This window comes from Telopea speciosissima, chromosome 10 (assembly GCF_018873765.1).
Source record: "Telopea speciosissima isolate NSW1024214 ecotype Mountain lineage chromosome 10, Tspe_v1, whole genome shotgun sequence".
Classification (NCBI taxonomy): Eukaryota; Viridiplantae; Streptophyta; class Magnoliopsida; order Proteales; family Proteaceae; genus Telopea; species Telopea speciosissima.
The window spans coordinates 18,168,238-18,192,157 of NC_057925.1; the positions used below are offsets into that span (position 1 = coordinate 18,168,238).

At 39.5% G+C, this 23,920-nt stretch overlaps 1 protein-coding gene across 1 annotated transcript; it reads left to right on the top strand.

Moving 5' to 3' along the window:
• Positions 1-16,733: 16,733 nt before the first annotated feature.
• Positions 16,734-21,844, top strand: LOC122643367 (beta-glucosidase 12-like). The gene is made up of 10 exons (XM_043836993.1): positions 16,734-16,809; positions 17,795-17,872; positions 17,956-18,043; positions 18,196-18,421; positions 19,279-19,394; positions 19,713-19,945; positions 20,711-20,742; positions 21,122-21,224; positions 21,328-21,430; positions 21,635-21,844. The coding sequence occupies exons 1-10, from the start codon at positions 16,749-16,751 to the stop codon at positions 21,837-21,839; spliced, it is 1,245 nt and encodes a 414-aa protein (XP_043692928.1). The 5' UTR covers positions 16,734-16,748; the 3' UTR covers positions 21,840-21,844.
• The last annotated feature ends 2,076 nt before the right edge of the window (positions 21,845-23,920 follow it).

Genomic DNA, 23,920 nt, shown 5'->3' on the forward strand with positions numbered 1-23,920 from the left:
TATTGCATATGTTGATGGTTGTTAAGATATTTCATGTAGTATCCCTGCATGTATGTGTTCGCCATGCATCATAACTCCACATAAAATATCATTCCTATCTTTCAGGATGTTTTTGGTAAATTATTCAATAAGAGCCAAAAATGGCTATCCATTATCACTATTTGGCATATATAGTCATTTTAGGGCATTTACCATTGGGCATTATTGCTTTCCGAGGTTTTAGTGATGTGTGCATGCGTTATTTTTACTAACAATCTGACTGATGGACGTAAGGCTGAGCCCACTTTCAGTCATTATTGCTTTCCAAGGTTTTAGCGATGTGTACATGCATTAATTTATTTTTACTAACAATCTGATTGATGGAAGTAACGCTGAGCTTACCTTCAGTCATTATTGCTTTTAGAGGTTTTAGTGATGTGTGCATGCATGCGTTATTTTACTACGATCTGATTGATAGACGTGACGTTGTGCCCACATTTAGTCATTATTTCTTTGTAGAATAAATGACTTTGACATCCTCATAATCTTACTGCCATATTTTACACATTCTGGTCATTCCATAATTTCAGTTTTTAGGCCCTTATGCCGTTACATTTTCCTAAAACCCTGTCGATCCATGTATTGTCACAGGACCCATTTTCTAAAAATACATTGATCCCTTTGTCAGGCCCGGAACATTATTTCATTCATATAGTTAATATATATGATCATGTTTTTAATCAATGGTGATGTCTAAATATGGTTTTGTTTGCATTCGTTGCATTTTTGCATTTCGGGGGGTATTTTAGTAATTTTTTTGGATAAGTAAATTATATTAAAAAAAAAAAAAAGAAAAAGAAAAAGGAAAAAATAAATATACGAAAAAACAGGAAGCCACCTAGAACCTCTTTAAAATATGCTTAAAGAGGGAAATGGGAGGCCCCTAACTAAAACGGGACAGACCCCGTATCAACTAAAGTGCCAAAAACAAGGAAGTTACAACTGATAGTAGATACAGAAATCAACATCCCCCTTAACCAATTTACAAAGTTCCTCCGGGAAGTCAACCAGTTGGAGAATAGTCTCCACGTCACCCGTAGGTAAGGAGGCAATGTAATCTGCTGGTTGATTCACCTCCCTCCACACATGCTTATATTCCACCAAAGAAAGAGAGGCACTCAAATGGTGGATTTTGCTCTTCAACCACTGTAATGATTAAGTATAGGCCCGAAATCTCATTCCAGTAATACTATTTGGTATGTTTGGTCATATTAAGTTGATCAACATCACTTTTGATCCTTGCAGCACCCCTGTGTCACTTTTTTGACATTTTTAACCATTATGCCCTTAGGGGCATTTTGGTCATTTTGCAGCCAAAATTTGTTTAGGACCCCGAAGGAACTCCTATTAATTGTAGCACATGTTATGAGGCATAAGACACTATTTCCATGCATTTTCTTCAATTTTGATTTCTAGGGGCATTTTGATAATTTTGTCATTTCATGCTTATATACAATTTTAGATATTTGGAATATCTCACATGCATGATATTAATATATCCAGTCATGTTTTAATCACTGGTGATGTTCAAATATGACTTTATTGGCATTTTTTACCAGTTTACCCTCCAAGGGCATTTTGGTAATTATATCATTTTATACTAGTTTGCATCCTAAATATTTGGAATATTTTACATACATGTTTTAATATATTTAGTTATAGTTATATTTAATCAATGGTGATGTTTAAATATAACTTTATTGATATTTTCTACCCTTTTGCCTTCTAAGGGTAATTTGGTAATTATTGTTATTTCAGGTATGTTTTCGTTTTAGATATTTGGAATATCTTATATGCACTTTGTTAACGTATTTAGTCATATTTTAATCAATGTTGATGTTCAAATATTTTATGCTATTACTTTGACCTCTATCAGTTTAGGTCGTTAAAGTAACCAGTTTTAGTGTGTTTTCCATATAGTGTGTTCTTTGTGATGCATGATATTCTAGTCATAGATCAACCTTGCATGTTTGTTATATGGTACATTATTTTGAGAGAATCTTCGAATCCCGACATCTAGCACAAAGATCGGCTCGTTCAGGGCGGAGTGGGGTGCATATATAAAACCTTTTCATCTCTGTAACCTAACCTCTTACCCATACTCTAGCCAGATCTTATGGAATCAACCGCAACCCTATCCTTTCACCAGGATTTGGGCTGCCCCTTCAGGGTTCTAGGCCTTTCACAACCTAGGTGGCAATTCCCTTCTTTTTTATTTTTTATTTTTTATTTTACTGTCTTTGTCGAATCATGCAACCCGTATGTTCCTCCCTCACCCATTTGAGTCGGTAAAATAGGGATCAACCTCCGGTGAGAGCAGCGGACAGTCCACCCCGCGAAAGGGTGGGAAATCTCTACATCACATCGTGGTTGTACCTTATACTAAGACCTATGCTTTCTAGCTCATATCTTTCAATTATAACTACTTTGTGATAGGCCGACACATTCAAGATAATATTCATGTCTACCAGGAGGTTTTGCATTTATCAAAAGCTCAAGTCATAAAGAATTGGAGCTAAGAAACTATAGAGTGAAACATTGAAATACTAAAATAAAAACCACTGATTCAACGTAGAGAGATAGATAGAGAGAGAGAGAGAGAGAGAGAGAGAGAGAGAGAGAGAGAGAGAGAGAATCCTGAGAGATCCCTTCACCGGTACCGGCGATATGGAGGGATCCGACTCCTCTACTTCTTAAGCTCGTACTTCCATCCTACTTCCAGCAGCTCACAGTGTGCTACTTAACTTGACCAGCATCCAACGGATGATATAAATTCAAAATATTTTGAAAACCCCATGAGATCCTGTTTGAACCATCTTGAACCCCAAACCAAACCTACTCGAAAGGTTTGGCTCATCAACCCAAACCCATTTCACTCAAACTAAAACCAAACCTCTCATCTGCCTAGGGTTGGATTCAGATCGTTTAGTAGAAAATTCCCAAATCGTCTCCATCACCGACATTCTTCTCTGCTTCTACCAAGCTGCCAACGATACACCATGAGCTCCCTTCTTCCATTAAGCAGATAATGATCCCTCTGCAATCATGGTGGTTCCTTTTAAAACACACAACTTTAGAGAAGGAAGGAGGAGGAAGGGCATGGGATATTCAAGAAGGAACAGGGACTTTCATACATGGATCTACTGGGATCCTTGAACAGTACAATCACGAGCCAACTCTTCCCCAATTTTTTAAGTGAAGAAGTTTTCATGACTTCCATCTTTTCTCTTTTTAATTTGATTTGATCCAAGAAGGCAAGCTTATCGTTTTCAGTGAAATAATAAAAGATCATGTTTGTTGATATTAATTAATCTCACAAAAAGAAGGCTCAGTAACTCACAATTTCAATAACCAGGAAATCAATGGATAGAGGGGATTTTGTTGTTTTCTGATTTATTTTCAAATCAGAAAATAAACACGAAAAACAGAGTCCATGAATGCAAGAATCAAAGCCTGCTACAGAGAAATGATTGTACGAGTTTTGTGGTCTTTGCGGATTGTAGTATTGCAACCATAATTTTAAGGATCCTGCTCCATTTCTCTGTCGACAATACACTGTGAACCCAAACCTCTCATCTACCATGTATACCTAATGGAGTTTTTCACAACGCCATGGAAGAAGGGGCTCATGGTGTATCGTTGGCAGTCTGGTGGAAGCAGAGAAGTGTTAGAAATCAGTGTGCGATCCAGCAGAAGCAATAACAAGATCAAAGATATCGATGGGAGATGTCATTCAAAATAGAATAATAGAGGGATCGATTGTTACCTAGAGCCTCATAGATGCAAGACCTCCAGCCGATGATAGCCCTTTCACAATCGTTCCATGCACTACGCAAAGCTTTGCATTCCCCACACGATCAAGCTAACTCCTCCACACTTCCAAGGATCACAAAGCCTTGGACTTTCTCTAAGATCAAACACCAAGAGAGGGAGAGGAAGAGAGAACGATTCTAGGAGGGGGAAGAGTGCTCCACGATTTTTGGGTTGCTTGTGTATGTCTTGTGAGTTTTTGGCAATCTCATGTACAATATATGATTTGTCCCTCTCTCAACCCATCCAATCTTTCCCAACAAGGAAAGATCCTTATTGCTAGAGGAATCCAATATTTGGTCCAATATCCAATATTGATCCAATATCTTTCCTTTTCTAACAATCTCCTCCATCCTACTGTAAGATCCACTCTTACAAGAGGATCACAAAAAGAAAATCATGATCAACCGTGATGCGTAAATGAATGGAACCGAAAGGAAAGGGGTAGGATCGCAATGGGATTTTACTCAGCTTCTAAAGTGCCAACACCGAAGATGCCAATAAGATGTATCAATCAACACCCAAGGTAAGTAGTTAAAACACGCATTAGTCCCCCACAAAACAATGTTGCATGGTTCAATAAAAGGCATGTGTACGAAACTGTCAAACCTCAATGAACCAATACGTCGATCGAGAGATTCAATTACCTTGATTGGACCGAGGAAAAATATTTCAAACCAAATGTTCAAGAAAATAGATAATGTTTTGTAAGTATATATATATATATATCTAAAAACATTTCAGAACATTTTGAAAATGCTACCGGAATCGGACTTGTGTCCAATCTTGTATAGAATGTTCTCCTCAACATACTCCCAACGTATGGGCTATGGGTTTCATGTTGGGCATCTCTTTCAAATACAGTCAGACACTATGAGTCCAGTGCACCGATATATAGTCAGAGAGAGACATGAACCGTTGTTACACCAAAACTCTCAACATATGAATGCAACGAGAAGGACCCCTTAGGTCAAGGGACCAATCGTGGACTACTTAAGAGAATCTCATTTTCTTTATAACTGACAGTACACCACATGTGAAATTCTCAAGTGATCCAGTCCAATGTACACACCGAATGTACACTCACATTTGTGTCTTGGAAAATTAACCTTGCTAAGCACACACAATGCGACCACCATGCCAGACAGGATGTCCAGTCCCATCCCTAGTGGTGAACAGTTTTAGGTATGAATACCTATGAACAATAACTAAGCTCAACAACTGATCATGCTAATCAAAAATTAAAATTTATTAATTTAAAAAGGAGTTTTGTACATCCGTGCCAGTTACCCATGAACTTTACGCCCATATTCCCAACATGTTTTTCAAAAATACTAAGAGATAATGCTTTAGTCATGGGGTCAGATAAATTATCTGTAGTGTCAACCTTAGCTATAGTTATGTAACCACACTGAATAATCTCACGAATCAAGTAATATTTTTACTCCACATGCTTATTCCTCTGATGAGCCCTTGGTTCCTTCGCTTGTGCTATAGCTCCCCTGTTGTCACATAACAATTGTATGGGTTGCTCTACTAGCTCAGGCACCGCCCCTAAGTCTGTCAAGAATTTCTTAAGCCAGACACCTTCCTTGGCTGCTTCACTAGCTACCAAGTATTCAGCGTCTGTCATGGAATCGGTTGTTGACTTCTATTTGGCACTTCTCCAAATCACTGGATCCCCACCAATCATAAAGACCATCCCAGAGGTAGACTTTTTGTCATCCTTTTCAGTTTAGAAATCCAAATCTGTATATCCAACTACTGACAACTGATCACAACTATATACAAGGAAGTAATCCTTGGTCCTCCTTAAGTACTTGAGGATCCCCTTGACAGCTGTCTAATGTTCTTGTCCTGGATTGGATTGATATCGACTCATAATCCCTATAGCATGACAAATATCTGGCCTGGTATACAACATGACATACATCAGACTTCCTACTGCAGAAGCATAAGGAACTCTCTTCATAGTCTCAATTTCCTCAGGAGTTTGAGGACATTGTAACTTGGATAGACTGATTCCATGTCTGAGAGGCACATTTCCTTTCTTCGAATCCTGCATGTTGAACCTGTCAAGCACTTTATCAATGTAGGTGGATTGTGACAATCCCAACACCCTCTTCTTGCGACCTCTCACAAGTTTAATTCCTAGGATGTAGCTGGCTTCACCCAGATCTTTCATCGAGAATATTTTGGATAACCACATCTTTACAGATGAAAGCAACTCCACATCATTTCCAATGAGTAGTATATCATCCATATATAGGACAAAGTAATAGATGACACCCCCACAGATTTGCTTAGACACGCATGGTTCATCAATGTTTTGCTCAAACTCAAATTCCTTGATAGCTTGATCAAAACGAATGTTCCAGCTTCTGGAAGCTTATTTTAGTCCATAAATGGATCTCAACAACCTGCATACCTTATTTTCTTCCCTTGGGGAAGCAAAACCCTCTGGCTGACTCATGTATATGACCTCATCAAGATAACCGTTAAGGAAAGCGGTCTGTACATCCATCTACCAGATCTCATAATCATGATATGCAGCAACTGATAATAAAATCTGAATGGATTTAATCATTGCTACCAGTGAGAAGGTTTCATCATAGTCAATACCTTCTTTCTGAGTGTATCCCTTCGCCACTAGCCTTACTTTGAAACATTCCATCTTTCCATCCACACCTCTCTTCCTCTTGGAGATCCATTTACAGTCAATGGGTTTTACCCCTTGTGGCAGATCTTCAAGAGTCTAGACATGGTTAGAATCCATGGAATCTATTTCATTGCGCATAGTTTCCTGCCATTTCACAGAGTCAACATCCTTAAGAGCCTCAGCGTAAGTATAAGGATCTGTGTCTGAACAATCAAACACCATGTGAAATTCTTTCACCTTTTGATCTTCCTCTATGAGAAGATTCAAATGAGTTGGTGGTCGGATAGACCTCCCACTCCGTCTAGGCTCTTAAGGTTGTTGCTCCTTAGTGGGCACATCAACTGAAATTTTTGCCGGTGCAAAGGGCACTTAGTCATTAGATACTTCTTTTATGACCACTGGATCCGATCTCAGTGAGATCATGTCATTCTCTAAAAATGTCACATGCTTACTAACTATGACTTTCTGATTAACCGGGTCATAAAAATAGTAGCCTATTGTGGTCTTAGGATATCCCAAGAAATAACATCTATCTGTACGGGATTCCAACTTATCTGTCTGTTGTTTCCGCACATGTGCTATGCAACCCCACACCTTAACATGTTGGAGACTAGGCTTGCGCCCATACCACAATTCAAAAGGTGTTTTGGGTACAGACTTTGTTGGTACCCTGTTCAGTATATAGATGGCAATTTTTAGTTCAAAACCAAAAAACTCAATGATAGTTTTGAATAACTAAACATGGACCGAACTATGTCCAACAAGGTTTGGTTCCGCCTTTTTGAAACTCCGTTCTGTTGAGGTATCCCTGGGGCAGTCAACTGAGATATAATCCCAGCTTCTTTCAGATAGTCCCTGAACTCATCTAATAAATACTCTCCTCATCGATCAGATCGGAGGTACTTGATGCAATTACCCAACTATTTTTCAACCTCAGCTTGGAATTCCTTGAATTTGTCAAAAGTTTCCGATTTGCGGTGCATCAAGTATATGTAACCATAACAAGAGTAATCATCAGTGAAGGTTACGAAGTATTCGTAACCAAACCTCGCGTGAACATTAATGGGTCCACACACATCAGAGTGTATCAATTCTAACACAGTTTTGGATCTTCTTCCCTTGTTTGAGAAGGGTTCCTTGGTCATCTTTCCTTATAGGCATGACTCACAGGTTGGATAAGGTTCTACCTTTAGTGAATCTAAAGGTACATCCTTCACCAGCCTGTTTATCCTTTCTACTCCAATATGACCTAACCTTAAGTATCAAAGATACGTTGAATTATCTTGGACTGGTTTTCTTTTTATAGAAGTATTGGAGATCTCATTTACCTCTAATACTGGATTTAAGAGATACAATCCGTTATCCAGTAAGCCAGTAGTAACAAAAGAGTTATTAAACCGAATAGTTAACTTATCACGAAAAAGAAAAGTATAACCATCCTTCACCAGACTACTAACAGAAACAATGTTCCTCCTAAACAAGGGGACATAAAAACAATCTCTTAAAACTAAAGTGGTATTATTAAAAAACAAAGTAAAATCTCCAATGGCCTCAGCTCCTGTACCCGTTCTCAAACGAACTCCATCCTTACTCAGCCTTTTTGTTAGCTTGAACCCCTACAACAAGTTACAAATATGGGCGGTAGACCCCGAGTCCACCAACCATATATTAGTAGGTTCCTCCGACAGATTAGACTCATAAAGGACTAAGGTTTTAGAAATACCTTCTTCCTGCTTCTTTTTCTGAGCAGCCAGGAAAGCTCGACATTCCTTCTTCTAATGTCCATCCTTTTGTAATAGAAATAAATTCCCTTGCTCTTGTTCTTCTGAATTCCCTTAGACCCAACCTAAGGATTTTTGCCCTTGACAGCCTTCTTGTTCTTCTTCTTGCCCTTGGGCTTTGAGGAAGAAGACTTATCCTCTGTAGTCAAGACCTCCACTTTCTGCTTCTTGGATGCAGCTTCTACCTCTTGTAACATGTTGCCCAGCTCAAGAAATTCGACGGAGAGTTTATTCATGTTATAATTGACAATAAATGATCCGTAGATCTCCTGAGGCAAAGAGTAGAAGATGACATCCGTCTTATAATTCAGCTTAAAAAACGTCCCAAGGTTCTCTAGATCTTGGAACAAGTTTCGCATTTTTATCACATGATCTATAACTGGAGTTACTTGGGCCATCTTCGTGCCATGGAGGAGTGTCACCAGTTGATGATGGACATGTCTTTCTTCTCTCACATACATCTCCTTCAATTGCTCCATCATATCCTTTGTCAAGTACAAATCTTTGACAAAATCAGCGATGGTCTTTTCCAGAGAACTTAACACAAGGAGTTTGGCCTTAGAGTTTTTCTGACGAAATAGCTCATAAACCACTTTAGACTCAGGTTTTTCCTCATTGGGGAATTCAGGTTCTTCTTCATCTAGGATAGACATCAGACCTTCTGCAGACAGGAGTAACTTGATGTTCCTCCTCCAGTCAACATAGTTTAGGTCGATCAAAATATGGTCTTTAATGAGGCCAGTATAGTTGATTTGGGTTGACATTATTAAATCTACATGATGTACAAAATTAACAATTAGCATGATCAACAACCATTGAAAAAACTGGGGTAAGAACAATCAATGGTCAATCACACCCTAAGCTTCCCTCTAGTTTATAGGGTATGAATTGAAAAAAGATCAACCCTTATGCTCTTGGCTTAGCCTATCGGAGTTCGTTATTCGCATGTTGGTTGAGTGGACTATTCTGTCGGTCACTTAGATTTCCAATGTGATTTGGCCACCTGAGTGCCATGCCCATTCCTATCGACTAACACACACTCAACTCAAGTGTTTACCCTTAATTTTGGAGGGAATTATGGTGTTTGTGGGTTAGTGCCTACTATCATAGTACATGTACCACTGACCACATTCTCTACCTATCACATATGAGATGAATGCAGACAATTTCATCAACCTATCCAAGTATTATCCTATCAGCATCTACAATGGTAGATCGATGAAATTTCTGCACTATTGATCTAATGGCATTGTTGTCATTGTTGGAAACTTGGTGGACAGCAGTGGTGTAAGGAATATGCTAAGCTTGTCTGTAAGTTGGGAATAAGGAACACTGTGTGAGCCTCAAAGCTAATAAATAAAATAAGTCCCCATGGCATGTGAGCTTCCGATGAGAAGACAGAAATCATGACTTTGAAAATGAAAGGAGCAGCAAAATCCCATGGCATGTGAGCTTCCAATGAGAAGACATAAAGCATGACCTAGAAAATGAAAGGGGCAGCAAAATCCTGTGGCATGCATGAGCATTCAATATTTTATCATATAAGCATTGCCAATAAAGTTAAAAAAAATAAAGTTGTAGAAAGGCAAAAACATTGGGTGCCTGACTCTTCTTGCAAGCTAGGTAATGCGCATGGACAATGCCCATAGCTTTCCAAGGGGTTTTCAACTCTTAACAATCCTACTTAGGATGACATGACACCTTGAGATATCTCTTGGTAACACACAGTAGCATTGTAGTTTCATTCATGCTTATTTTTCATGTTTGCATAGTATATTTTTCCATTGCATGAGTGTGTGAGTGTAGACCACCTTGTTTAGTTGTTTGAACATACTCATAATATCATAAATATTGTATTTGAGGTCTAACAACTTTGCTCTCAGAGATCTGGAGGTTTTGTGTATAGTTCATGGAAAGCATGTACAGGGTTGAAGAGGTAATGGCTTGGTTTGATAGATGAATTCTTAATATAGAGAGATTTTTAGTGGTTTGAGTTCTTGGTGGCTTTTATTTCAGTATATTGGATATGTTCCAAGAAAGTTCAAGGTCAAACTTGAGCTATATTGCCTCCTCAAGGTTTAAGTTCAAGATTTCTGAAAATTTAAGTTAAAACAATGTTTTTCTTGGTTCGGAGGTTGGTTTGATGATTGGTGGGACCCACTAGTCTTTCGAGTTGCTACGCATGTTCAAATTCATATTGGTGATGTGTTCCAAGTGTTACTTGAGCCAAACAATGGTTATTTGTGAAAATGACATGTTCAGCTGCAAGTTTTCAAGTAAATCTGAAATTCAGCAACTGTGACTATGAAGCCTTTTTTAGACTCTTGAAAAGTGTGCATATGAGAGAGAAAAGACAAGTGGTTTGTGCCAACATGTGTGCAAAGTTTTTATCTACAAGGGTGAACAAACCACACAGTCATTCGAGCTACAAATTGATGTGTGTGAAAGCCAGAAGAGTGTTTCAGGATCATTGTCAGTGAAACTGGACAGCAAGCTTGAGTTAATTTTGAAGAGAGAGAAAGAGGAGAGAGAATGTGGACCCCACTTGGGGGTGCCACGTGTCAAGGGGTAGTAAGGTGGCATGTTCACCTTGGCATTTGACTGAGTAAACATGGTCATATGGCCATTACAGCCTTGACAGCATGGCTGCACAAGCACCAACCCAACAGCCAAGCACCATGGGCACAACAGCCCAGGCACCAGCCCAGCAGCTCAGCCCCATGGGCACAGCAGCCCAGCCCCTCTTGGGCATTTTGTCAAACAGATTGTGGGTGCTCATATACTTAGAAAATATTTTGAGGTTTTGAAAATCAAGCTACTGGAAGTCCTTCTCTGTAACAATTTAGTGAATTTTTTGGAGTATCACATGGGAATTCCAACTGTACAGATGTGAAGCCCACGTGGCAAAGAGTGGGTGATAAAAATTTCAGCTTTTTCTAACATGTGTACAGATCACGGATGAGTCACCGTTTCCTAAAAACGCTACATGGTGAATGGCTGATATTAGTTCTTAAATTGGTTTTTAAATCTTATGTTTTGATTGCCTGATTTAAGTATCATATGATATATGCGCGTTGCATGTTATCATTTTAAGATCTTACGGCTCTGATTGATTGATCTGAGGTTTGTTCGACAGCTATGATGGAAGATACTAAATCAACATTTCACAATTAAGCACATGCGTAATTGGTACACTTAAGTGATGACTTCTTATTGGTGGATCAGGAATCTAATCTGATGGTTTTGTTTTAATCTCATATCAAAGATGAGGATCCAACGGCTTATGTGTGCTCCGCTCCAGTATAAAGTGGAAGACGGAAGATCGAATCTCATTTTAATCTGGGCTGTCCGTACGATCTGATCTAATGGCCCAGATTGACTCAATCTTTGCCTCGAACTTTGGGCTATTTAAAAGTCCGATTTCGGGATTTGTGCAAAGATGCTACCCCCAATATTTTGACGCTCTCTATGCAGTGTTGAAGTCGGATTCATGGTTTGATGCTTCTGTGATTTGTTTTTCAAAATTTCTCAGAGAAAAAGGTGTTTTGAATAGATCGATGCATTGGGATCCATGTCAGAGGCTTCCAGGACATGTTGTACGCTGCTACTGATGTCTAGAAGGTTTGCATCGACGGTGGTTGTAATTCTACTTCATTCTTGAGGTAGTTTTTCATTCAAGTTCTCATTCTTATCATTGAGTCTTGTTGGGGAATGAGATTCATGTAATTTTGAGTGGTGAGAATTTGGGTTGATCATATAAACTCATTTTTAGTGTTTAAAGCCTACTGTGTTGATACAGTTAAGTGTGTGGGAGTATTTCTTATGGTTCATGTGTCATATGGAACTGTGTTGAACCTGTGTAATAAGGTTTTTAATAGAAGTATGCTGAGCAAAGCACGAAACCCGTGAAGGGGTATTGCTCCACGGATGTAGGCCATTATGCCAAACCACGTATATGCTTGTGTTGTGGTTTGATATTTTATTTTGAAGTGCTTGCTTGCAGAGTGGGTATGGTTCACTGGTAGACCAAGCTACTTTGTAGTGATTGTTGTGTGACCATATGATTGTGTGTGAGTTGTTATAATCTGAGTTTACGAAAAATTTTGATAAGCACAGATTCACCCCCCCTCATCTCTGTGCCGAGTGCCATTCATTATATACTTACCAACTAAGGGAGGCCATGGGAATCCCACCAACCAGGGTTTTTCATATCACACTTATATTAAAATTGAAGAATTGCGGGAACGCATAAAATCACAACCATACATCCAATGTACGAGTACAAAATCACATCCATCCAAGAAAAATTAAACACTAATGGTTATGAGATAGCATCTTTAATCAACATGAGTTCATATCCATGATAAACTCACTTTGATTATAAGATGGATGGGAGCAACCATAGCCTCATATGTCACTCCCACATATGACAATAATTATGTGATAATGCAGATGCAATTAACTATTACAGGAAAATGAATCCAATACTGCAATCAACTTGGACACTTCAAGTGAGCAAGTCCCTCCTCCAATCTTATCACCAACAAACCGTCAAGATCCTTGATCCACGATCAAAAACACGATCCCAATCTCAACATGATCTCTAAGCAGATACAACAAATAATTTAAGCTAATAAAAATTACAAATCAGGAAACCAATCCACCAAAATTGGACTGTCTAGAAGAAAAAGAAGAAATTACATTTCAAACCACATATATTCCATGCCTAGCACACACATCCATCTAATGCATGTGAATTTTAAATCCCATAACCATGGTCCTCATTACATACATGATGTTCAAAAATAAATATTCCAAAATTTTATGTGAAAATTGCCAAAAACACATAAAAACATCATTACCATGACAACCAATGTCACAATGATCATGTGCATCCAATGCACCCATCCCATAACCATTACCATGACAACCTATGTCACAATGATCATGTGCATCACATGACCATTACCATGACAATCTATGTTGTAATGATCATGTGCATCACATAACCATTACCATGACAACCTATGTCACAAAGGCCATGTACATCAAGTCCACCCCATGATTTATAAAAATCAAAACACATACATGCTTATTTAATTAAAACAAGCCATTATGCAAGTTGGTGAAGGTGGGTGAAGGAAAGAATCCCTCCACCCATCTTCCCCAAGTGATCTCTCTTTTAAAAAACCTAACCAGTTTTTTTCTCTTTTTTTTTTTTAACATTCTGCCACAAAATAAAAATGTAGCCCATAGGAAAATCAAAGAGTAATCACAATTCAAAAACCCAAAAACCCTTTTTTTTTTTTAAAAACACAAAAAAAAAAAGCTGATGTTACTGTTCATGAACAGTACCAAGCACACTGTTCATGAACAGTAAACACTGTTCACCTCTTTTTTTTTTTTTTTTTTTTTTTTTGTGTTGGCCGAATAAAAAATCAGAGAGCATCATTGATGATAATGGGAAAAATTTGAAAACATTCCCATCGATAACGAGACTCTGATGCCATTGTTAGAAATCAGTGTACGATCCAGCGGAAGCAATAACAAGATCAAAGATATCGATGGGAGATGTCATTCAAAACAGAACAATAGAGGGATCGATCGCTACCTAGAGCCTCATAGATGCAAGACCTCTAACCGATGATAGCCCTTTCACGATCGTTCCACGCACCACGCAAAGCTTTGCGTTCCCCACACGATCAAGCCAACTTTTCTACACTTCCAAGGATCACAAAGCCTTGGACTTTCTCCAAGATCAAACACCAAGAGAGGGAGACGAAGAGATAACGGTTCTAGGAGGGGGAAGAGTGCTCCACGATTTTTGGGTTGCTTGTTTATGTCTTGAGAGTTTTTGGCAATCTCACGTACAATATATGATTTGTCCCTCTCTCACTCCCAAATTGGTAGCACACATGGGCAAGAGATATTGAGTTTCCTATTGGGACTCAATTACCAACCCATCCAATCTTTCCCAACAAGGAAAGATCCTTATTGCTAGAGGAATCCAATATTGGGTCAAATATCCAATATTGACCCAATATCTTTCCTTTTCTAACAAGAAGAACGCCGGCAATAGAGAAGATTTGGGAATTTTCTCCTAAACGATCTGAATCCAACCTACGCAAATTAGAGGTTTGGGTTTAGTTTGAGTGAAATGGGTTTGGGTTGATGAGCCGAACCGATCAGATAGGTTTGATTTGGGGTTAAGGTGATTCAACCAGGATCTCATGAGGTTTTCAAAATATTTTGAATTTATTCAATATCATCCGTTGGATGCTGGTCAGACTAGGTGGTGCACTGTGATCTACTAAAAGTAGGATGGAAGTACGAATTTTGAAAGTAGAAGAGTCGGATCCCGATATGGAGTATGTTTCCCCCAACTCGTTAATTCTCTCTTCAATTAGGTTTCCCGTGTAACAGTTAATAATATTTAAATAGAAAAGTAAATTAATGAACAGTTAGAATTCCTATAAAATATATCAATGATTGAAACAGAGGTGTTGATTATAAGTTCTCAGCGACCATTCATCCAAATCTGAAAGACAAAAAGTTTTCCCACATGACCAATGTGGGGAAATGTCCCAAGCCACACCAATTACAATTGTAGGAAGTAAACAATTTTATCGTCTGAGAAGGAAGAGAGAGTATCAGCACGACACTCGAGAAACATGAATTTTTCTCTTCTCAGGTTCCCTGCCTGGTCAGGTTCATAGGTTCCTCTCACAGGGAGGACGGAAATGATGACCTCACCCCACTCGAGTAGTGTGTTTAGGTAGGGGGTGAGGTCATCATTTCCGGTCTCCTATGAAAGGAACCTACAAACCTGACTGGACAGAACCGGAGAGGAGTTAAGTCCAAGAAACACACCGCATGAAATTTGAATTTTAAGATAAGTTTTTCAATTTCAACTATTTAATACCAAAACCCAAAAGTGTCTTGAAAATTTATTTGAAAAATGTACAGCAGAGAATCTAATTAAGGAACACCCACACACCAACAACCATTGTACCCTATGGAAAGAAAGCCCACGAGGAGCACGGGAGGAGAGGGATCTTCTGCTCTCCCTTGCCCACGCTTCTTGGTAAGCTTTTTGGATCCTTTGCCCCAGTCCAAACCGGCCAGAAAGAAGGTTTCCATAGACTTGAGGACTATAGAATGGTGTAGTGATGTGATGTGAAAGGGGACAAAATAGGGGTAAGGTAGTCTCAGACAGAGAGCGGGCTGACATGATCATCCTGCCCCCATGGAAAGCGGAAATGTTCACCCTGTTTATGAGCCCAAATGTGCTTCCATTGGCCACCCGGCCCCATGGGCAGGGGTAACAGTGTAACATTCCTTCCCCACAGAGACCTCTTTCCTTAAAACAATAAAAGTAAAGCCTTATCCTGTATTTGATTGATTTCCTTCTCGATCTGCCCAAGAAAATGATAAACCTGCTGCATTTCACGTGGATCCAACTTATGATTCCATCGATCTCCATTTTCTATAAAAAGGAAAGCTTGAAGCACTAATCCTTCAGTATTCCCTTGACTCTTCCCCATCTTCAAGAGATAGCAGAGATGTTGAAGCTACAATTGCCATTGTCAGATTCTGCCCAATCCCAACTTCTGTTGCCCAAAACCTTCCTCTCAGGCCTCCATGGGAGTGCACTGCTTACTATAACACCGAGGCATCATGCTTCCTTTCACAAACAGAAAAACTATTCCATTCGATCCCACCTTTCTGCTAACACTAAACAAGTTGCTAAGCCTATCGAGCGTCCTTTTACCCCAAAGAGTTTCCCACCAGATTTCTTTTTTGGGACGGCATCATCTGCATACCAGGTAACATTTAGGGTCACATTAAGAAGTTTATAAACTTATAACCCACCTGTACCTTAATGTGTGGATCTGTTTAATTTGTTTCCTCAGTATGAAGGTGCAGCTTTTAAAGATGGTAAAGGAGAAAGTAATTGGGATAAGTTCACTCACTCACATCCAGGTCTCTCTCTCTCTCTCTCTCTCTACCAAAATCTGAACCAGTCTAGGTTTGGAATTAATGATGTTGTGGTGCTCTGTGAACAGAGAAAATAAAGGACCAAAGCAATGCAGATGTTTCTGTGGATTCCTATCACCGGTATAAGGTACTGTCATATCAGAAAAAATCCTCTCCAATTCCCTAAAAGTGTAGTGCGTGTAGATCAGGGCTGGGAGCTTGACACCTGATAGACCGACATCCAAAAGTGTCGAGTTCGAGAAAGAAAAAAAAAAAATTGACTCAATCGACCTAGGACCTTCGTGCTCGTCAGGTGTCGATCTCTCAACCCCGAACTGCGCCCTTAGCGATCAAGGACTTGAAGAAGATTTTAATTCATTTCATATCACCAGATCTATCTTGTAACGTGGGCCCAAATCTAAGGGTTAATCTACATTTCACTTCTTTCTCTGACAATCTATTCACAGGAGGATGTAGCAATAATGAAGGATATTGGGCTGAATGCTTACAGATTCTCCATCGCATGGACCAGAATATTACCCAGTAAGTAGTATTCCAGATCGCATTGGTATGAAACATAAAAGATCATTCACCATAATTTGCAATCCAAAGCACAAAAATAATAACATTTACACTAATAAAGATTGAGTTTATAGTTTTTATAAATTTTAAAAATGTCATTTACTAATAATAAAGCTCGATTTAGATTACAAAGAAAATAAATGATATTAAACTTTATAGATTGAAAATTTTTGCCTTCTTTGAGTACTAGCAGCTTACAATGGTATTTTGACAAACTTAACACAAGGAGAGACTACCTGAGTTATCATAGGGGGTAGGGGTGAAAAAGTAGTATTTGGATCAGGTCCCTTGGGTTCAGATCTGGACCCTCCAGGGGGTGTGGGACCCCCAGTCTAGCGCCCACACCCCATGGAGGGTCTAGATCTGTCCCATGCTCCCCGAATGGAGACCTGATTCGGACTAGAAAAAGTGCTGAGTTGGGTCTTATTTTTTAAAACCTCAGCCCAAACCTCAGGTTCTGTGGTCGGGTTGAGATATCTCAGCATAGGTCCAACCTTGCCGGGTTCAACCCAGTTCAGCCTAGTCTTGATTGACCTTGATGAGGCCGGGTTTGCCCTAACTTTTGCCAGGGTCAAATTGACCCTAATTGATCTTTTTTTTCATTTTTTTTTTCATTTTTTTATATTGCCATTTGTATCATTATACGCATTAAAAAAAACGATACATCATCAACATCAATTATTTTTTAAAATAATTAATACATAATTATATAATATCAGGATCGGGCCAGGCTGGTCTCAGCCCACTTCCAATCCCACCTGACCTCTGGCCTAAAAATCCCAACTCGAGTCCTGTTCTGTGTTGGGGCTGACTCGGATCCACATGACCAAATTTAACCCTTAATAGTGGGTAGGAAAACAAAGCTTTCCCCCTCTTTTTTTTTTTGGTTTTTTAAGGCATTCGTCAATAATGGAATATTTGTGTTTTTTAAAATAACTGCTTGTAGCTGGAAAGTTAAGTGGGGGAGTGAACAAGGCAGGCATCCAATATTACAACAACCTCATCAACGAGCTTCTATCGCAAGGTACAAAGTCTCTCTCTCTCTCTTTCTCACACACACACACACACACACATTAGATGTCTAATGTTTGTCGTTATCATATGTAGGTATCCAGCCCTTTGCGACTCTATTTCACTGGGATGTTCCCCAAGCTCTAGAAGATGAATACGGTGGTTTCTTGAGTCATCGCATAGTGTTAGTAACACCTTTGTCTTCAGCCCTATCTACCTTCTATTCTTTATCTATCTGAGCCGATGTCGTTGTAGTAAGTAATGAACTTATTTCTATCCAAAAAATAAAAATTAACTCGCATTCTATTTGTATGATTCTTTCAATGCTATATATAGAAATGATTTTCGGGATTACGCGGAGGTCTGCTATAGAGAATTTGGTGATAGAGTAAAGTTTTGGATGACCTTGAATGAGCCATGGACCTTCACTTGTGGAGGATATGTGCAGGGAACTTTCCCTCCTGCCAAGACAGAAAATGCCGGGACCGATCCATATATAGTGGCTCATAACTTGCTCCTTTCTCATGCAACTGCAGTAGATGCTTACAACAAGAATTATAAGGTATAGTGTGTGAAATATGAACCTTAATGATCTAAAATTTTCACAGCGCCATGATAGAAATCCAGGTCTGGAACTCCTCATGAGCCGGCTCAGTTATGTACACCACTTCTTTCTAATGCTGTGTTTGGTATACATTGTTAGAAATGCATTCTCATAATGTAGAATGTGTTCTTAATATGGAATGAGAATGCTACTCGGAATGGGCTATTTTTCGTCCTAGGGGTGTCAATGGGCCGGACAGGGCCGGGCTTGCCCTAAACCCTAGCCAAACCCTAGGGTTCTTAAGGTTAGCCCAAGCCCAGTTCAACCTTGCAAGAACATGCCCTCAACCAAACTAGACCCACCTAGGGTTTAAGCCCGACCTGGCCTCGATTGACCCTGAATATAATATATGGGATAGCGCAAGGGCCATGCACACGCTGGCATCTCGGGAGGCGGGATTTCCGCCTTTCATAAGGGGTGGTGCGGTCATTTGGCATCGCATTGTGTCTGGGCATGGCCATTATGTCCCCCACAGAGAACTTTTCTCCATAATATATATACAAGGCTGGGCTCAGCCGAAGACTCAACCCAGGCCCTGTTTCGGCTCAGGGCAAGCTCGAGCTGGCTGGAATTTTCTTAGCCTAATCCCAGCCAGTATGTGGAATGGGCTAGATAATGCGTTCCAGAATGTGTTTCTATAACATTTATGAATGAGAATGCATACCAAACAACCTCTTTTGTTCTTTTGTCTCAGAAATCAGAACATGTTCTCATTCCAAGAATGCATACCAATTAAACATAGCTTTAAATCGAATTTAAGCTCTTAAGCTGTGAAACTGAAGATGGGTTCTTGGATTGCCAATATATTTATGCAGGCAACTCAAAATGGCCAGATTGGAATTACATTGAACTACTTTTGGATGATTCCCTACTCCGACAGCCCAGCTGATATCGCGGCTTCTCAGCGAGCTTCTGATTTCATGTTTGGATGGTGAGTCTTTATGTGCACTAATAGTACTCAGATCTCATGCTAGATTGGTCTAGCTATTGAGACCAAGAACTTAAATTTGTCACCAATGTTTTGAAATTTAATCCAGACCATTGGCTCAACCGGTCAGAACCAGCCTGGCCTGGTCGAGAAGGATTCCATCGCACTTTTTCCCAGTTTTAGAAAAAAAATCAAAAAATATTTATCTTCTAAACCCGGATCAACTATCCGTGAACATTTCACGTACAATTTTGTGATGACACATGTCTTTTTGCTTCTATTAGTGAACCTTTAAGCACTCTTAAAAAATTTTACTGCCAGGTTTATGGAGCCAGTCACCACAGGTGAATATCCAAAATGTATGCAAGATCTTGTGGGGCCACGGCTGCCGAGGTTCTATAAGGAGGAGTCTGAATTGTTAAAAGGATCATATGATTTCCTGGGATTAAATTACTATACTGCAAATTATGCTGAGGATGCTCTCCTTTCTGGTGGAGGTTTAAGCCCTTATGACAACCCAAGCTATTCCACTGATTCTCATTGTATTCAAACAAGTAAGTTCTAGTTATCGTTACTGAACCAGATGTCGTCCGTTCCAGTCTGCAGTGGTCACATTTAATCTTCTAGCCCAACCAGCTTAAAGACCAACAAACCTAGCTTCCAATTAAATCTGAAGCCCTTGGGAGGACCAATACATTGGTATGCATAGCAATCGCACGGGTTCAGTTAAGGCCCTGTTTGTTTGACGGGGAGGATGTGTGGGAATGGATCCCACAATATAGTGGATTAAGGAATAGGGGTGAGATTTTTACATTTCCCATGAAAAGTAATCAAAATCATTTGTTTTTGTAGGACATTGAATAGTATAAGATGAGGATTTTCAAGTGCCACGTCAATAGACAAAACATTTAATGTTTTTCCCTGAGCATTTGTACATTCACCACTCCAGGTTAAACAAATAAGATTGGAATGAGATTTTGAAGTGCCACATCAGCCCTTTCCCACCCACCTAAGTCCCCGTCAAATAAACGAGGCCTGTGGGTTTTTTAGGTGGGCTCAGGTGGTTGAGGGGAATAACAGTCTAAGATGGGCTTGCAAACCCAGTCCCGAAGTTAGCCCAATTAGTGAATTGCGTTATGTCATGTAACGATGCTCAAGCCCATTTTCCCCTGAAAAAGGAGAATAATTTGCCAAGGTAGGTTTGGGCTGCCAATTCTTGGTTTTTGGTTTTGACTGGTTGGGCCGGACCCCCGGACTAAATTTCTTAATTTCTCTGTTTTTCATGCGTTTCATAACTCCCCCCGCCCTTTTTTTTACAGCTGAACGGAATGGAATCCTCATTGGTGTACCGGTATGTTTTGAGTCTTTTTACAGCTAAGTGTGGAATCTGGATTTGGTTTCATTTTTAGAGTAGGGTGCAACTTCTTGTCACCAAAGGGGTGAACTTACAAGTTATAACCTTCTTTAATTGTCCATTTTCTTATTCTCAAAGTTATTTAATGTCATGTTTAATGAAGGGGTAAAAAAGGGTTTTAAAAAATTTGAAAGTTAATTATTACCGTATGAAAAATGACAGGATTTATCCTTATTTGAAAAAAAAATTATACTATCTTAAAAGGGCAAAAAGTAAAATTACAACTTCTTAGTTCACCACTTTCATTACAATATGAAGATAAACAAAAGTTTATGTGCAAATTAGTTGTTCCATAATATTTGATGTGAATTTGCAGACGGCCTCAGAGTGGCTTTACATCTATCCAAAGGGAATGCGAGACATTCTAAAATACATAAAGGAAACGTACAATAATCCCGTTATTTATGTAGCAGAGAATGGTAAGCTAATTATATTTTATATCTTATAATGAGTGTTCAAATATCATCTTGAATTAATTCATTTATTTGAAATTATTTTATTTATTTATTTTTTTTTTTGCAGGCATTTCAGATTATGGCAACCTACCGATGGAAGATGCTCTAAAAGATGAAAAGAGAAAAGATGCCTTGAGTGATCATCTTAAGTACCTTCTCAGTGCCATGGAGTGAGTATTCCAAGCAATAATATATAGGATCTCCAATTAACAAAGAACCTTTATAAATTTAAAAAATTTCCTATGAGCCGGTTCAATTAATTAGGGTTGGCTGATGATAAACTGGTTCACTTTTTGGTGGGCTGGTTTGGGCATTTCTGGACCGGCCGAAACCAAATTGACCCTTCCCACTTCTACATATCATCCTATAAGTAGTGGGACTTTCTTATTTAACTCTAATCCTTGCAGGTCGGGTGTAGATGTGAAGGGATTCTTCCTGTGGTCGTTGCTAGACAACTTCGAGTGGGATTGTGGCTACACTGTTCGTTTCGGTATCAACTATGTTGATTTCAAGGATGGGTTGAAGAGATACCCAAAGGACTCTGCTAATTGGTTTAAGAACTTCCTCAAAAGAGAGTGAACTTTCATCACATCGAAAATGGAGGCTACTTTGCACCCTATCTATCATATTATATATGGTGATCTACTGATATGTTTTGTTTTGTTCTTAACTTATTAGTGTGTACCTAGCTGGTCATGTTGTCTATTGTTTCTCTTGAATAAATATGGGTTTTAAAATGATTTAAGGAAAATTTACATGTACCTCCCTTGAAGTAAGGTTTAATTACAGATCCACTCGTACATTTTGGATATTTACGAATATCACTTCCGATTTTCAAATAATCTTTAAATACACTCACTCCGTTAGTTGTCCCTGTTAATTGAGAACAGTAAGAGTTTTAGACATTTTATGATCAATATACCCTTGATAAGGTAGAATAACATTATTGTCGATCTTCTTCTTCTTCACCTTCAGTGTCATCATCATCTTCTTCTTCTAGGTCCGAAAAGGAGGTGAGGAGACTTTCCCCATATGATTGACCTGAGAAGCTTTAATCTAAAATTCCCCAACTCATGTTCTCCTTGCCCTGCCCTCTCTCCCCCGCTTCCCTTCAACTCCCAAGCTGAACGTCTGATGTGTTGCCGTAGCAGCAAACTCAGATTAAAAAACATCTTACCACCAGTCCACCACCATCCCTTCTCATGAGCTTGTGGAGGCTGTCGTCATTGGACCCATCACCCCATCTGCAGCGGTTCCACTATCGGCTGCTCCTCCTCTGCCACCGTGATTCGGGGTTGTACAAAAGAAATGTCCTTTGTTCTGTAACTTGTAGTTTAGTTACTTGCTGGGCAAGTTGTGTGCCTTGCTGAGGTGGTAGCTAAATTGTCTAAGCGTGGAACTTGCGTGTGAGGTGGCAGTGGGGTCGGCCTGGCATCTAACAGGTGGTATGGTGAGCTGTATAGCTGATCTAAGGGGTTGGCTCGGATCGGCCTGGCATCTGATAGGGGATATGGTGAGTTGGATGACTGATCTGAGGGGTCAACTCTTATCGGCCTGGCATCTGACAGGTGGTATGATGAGCTAGATGGCCGATCTGAGGGGTCGGATCGTATGAAAGTACCATTATGAATAACCTTCGGCACACCTTTGATGACGGATCTCTAGGGTCGGCTCGTACCTCCGCTGACCATACTTTTTTGACGTCTTAGTTTACTCTCATGCTTTAGTGGACATTACATTCCGTCCACGGGGGTCATCTGGTTTCGAACTTACGGGTTGGCTCGGTTACTTGAAATCCTGGTTTGTTTCATTCCAAATGTTGCCATATGTCATCATCTCACAGGTCGATAGTAATTTGGTTTATCACAAGGCCGACAATGTAGATTAACCAAAAGTTTCAAGAACATAGATTATACTGTCACTTTAATTACAAATGGGTTCATGGATTATAACTTAATTAAAAACAAAGGAAAGGGTTCTCTGAGCAAGTGGTATAGAGGAGCGCACCAATGTTGTTTGACAAAATAGTTCATTACATTGGAGGATAGCAAGGTCATTTCATGTGAGGAGGAGAGAAATAGATAGCAAGTGATAAGTCTCCGTCTTAGCAGCTTGAAGAACTTTTTCCTTAGAAATAAGCAAGGGGAGGGTTTTTATGGATGACCGCATTAAGCAAGGCTGGGTTACGAGGCATCAAATCGGGGTGACGTTTCGTCATTTCTCGATCCCCTATTGTGATAGGGGTTAGGAGCATGAATGGTGCATGGCCAGCATGGAATCTTTTACCATTAAGAAATCAAAAATTAAAGTTTACGACAAAATTTTCTATTCTAGTTATTATGTATCAAAACTATCAAAATCTAAAAAAAATAATAATAATAAACAAGGGGTGTTGTTCTCTGTGCTGCAGCGCAGTCTGAGCTCAGACACATGGGGGTGGGTGCAATGACCACCCTGTCCCCCTGCACAGACTGCCCATGTGTTTGGGCACAGGCTGCGCTGCGACAGCACAGAGAACATTTTCCCAATAAACAAATACAGCAAATAATCCCATTAAGTAACACCGAGACACCAACAACCATTGCCCCGTCGGAAGCTCACGAGGAGCACGGGAGAAGAGGGATCTTCAGCTTCCCTTAGTGCTCCAAGAAACGCTTACT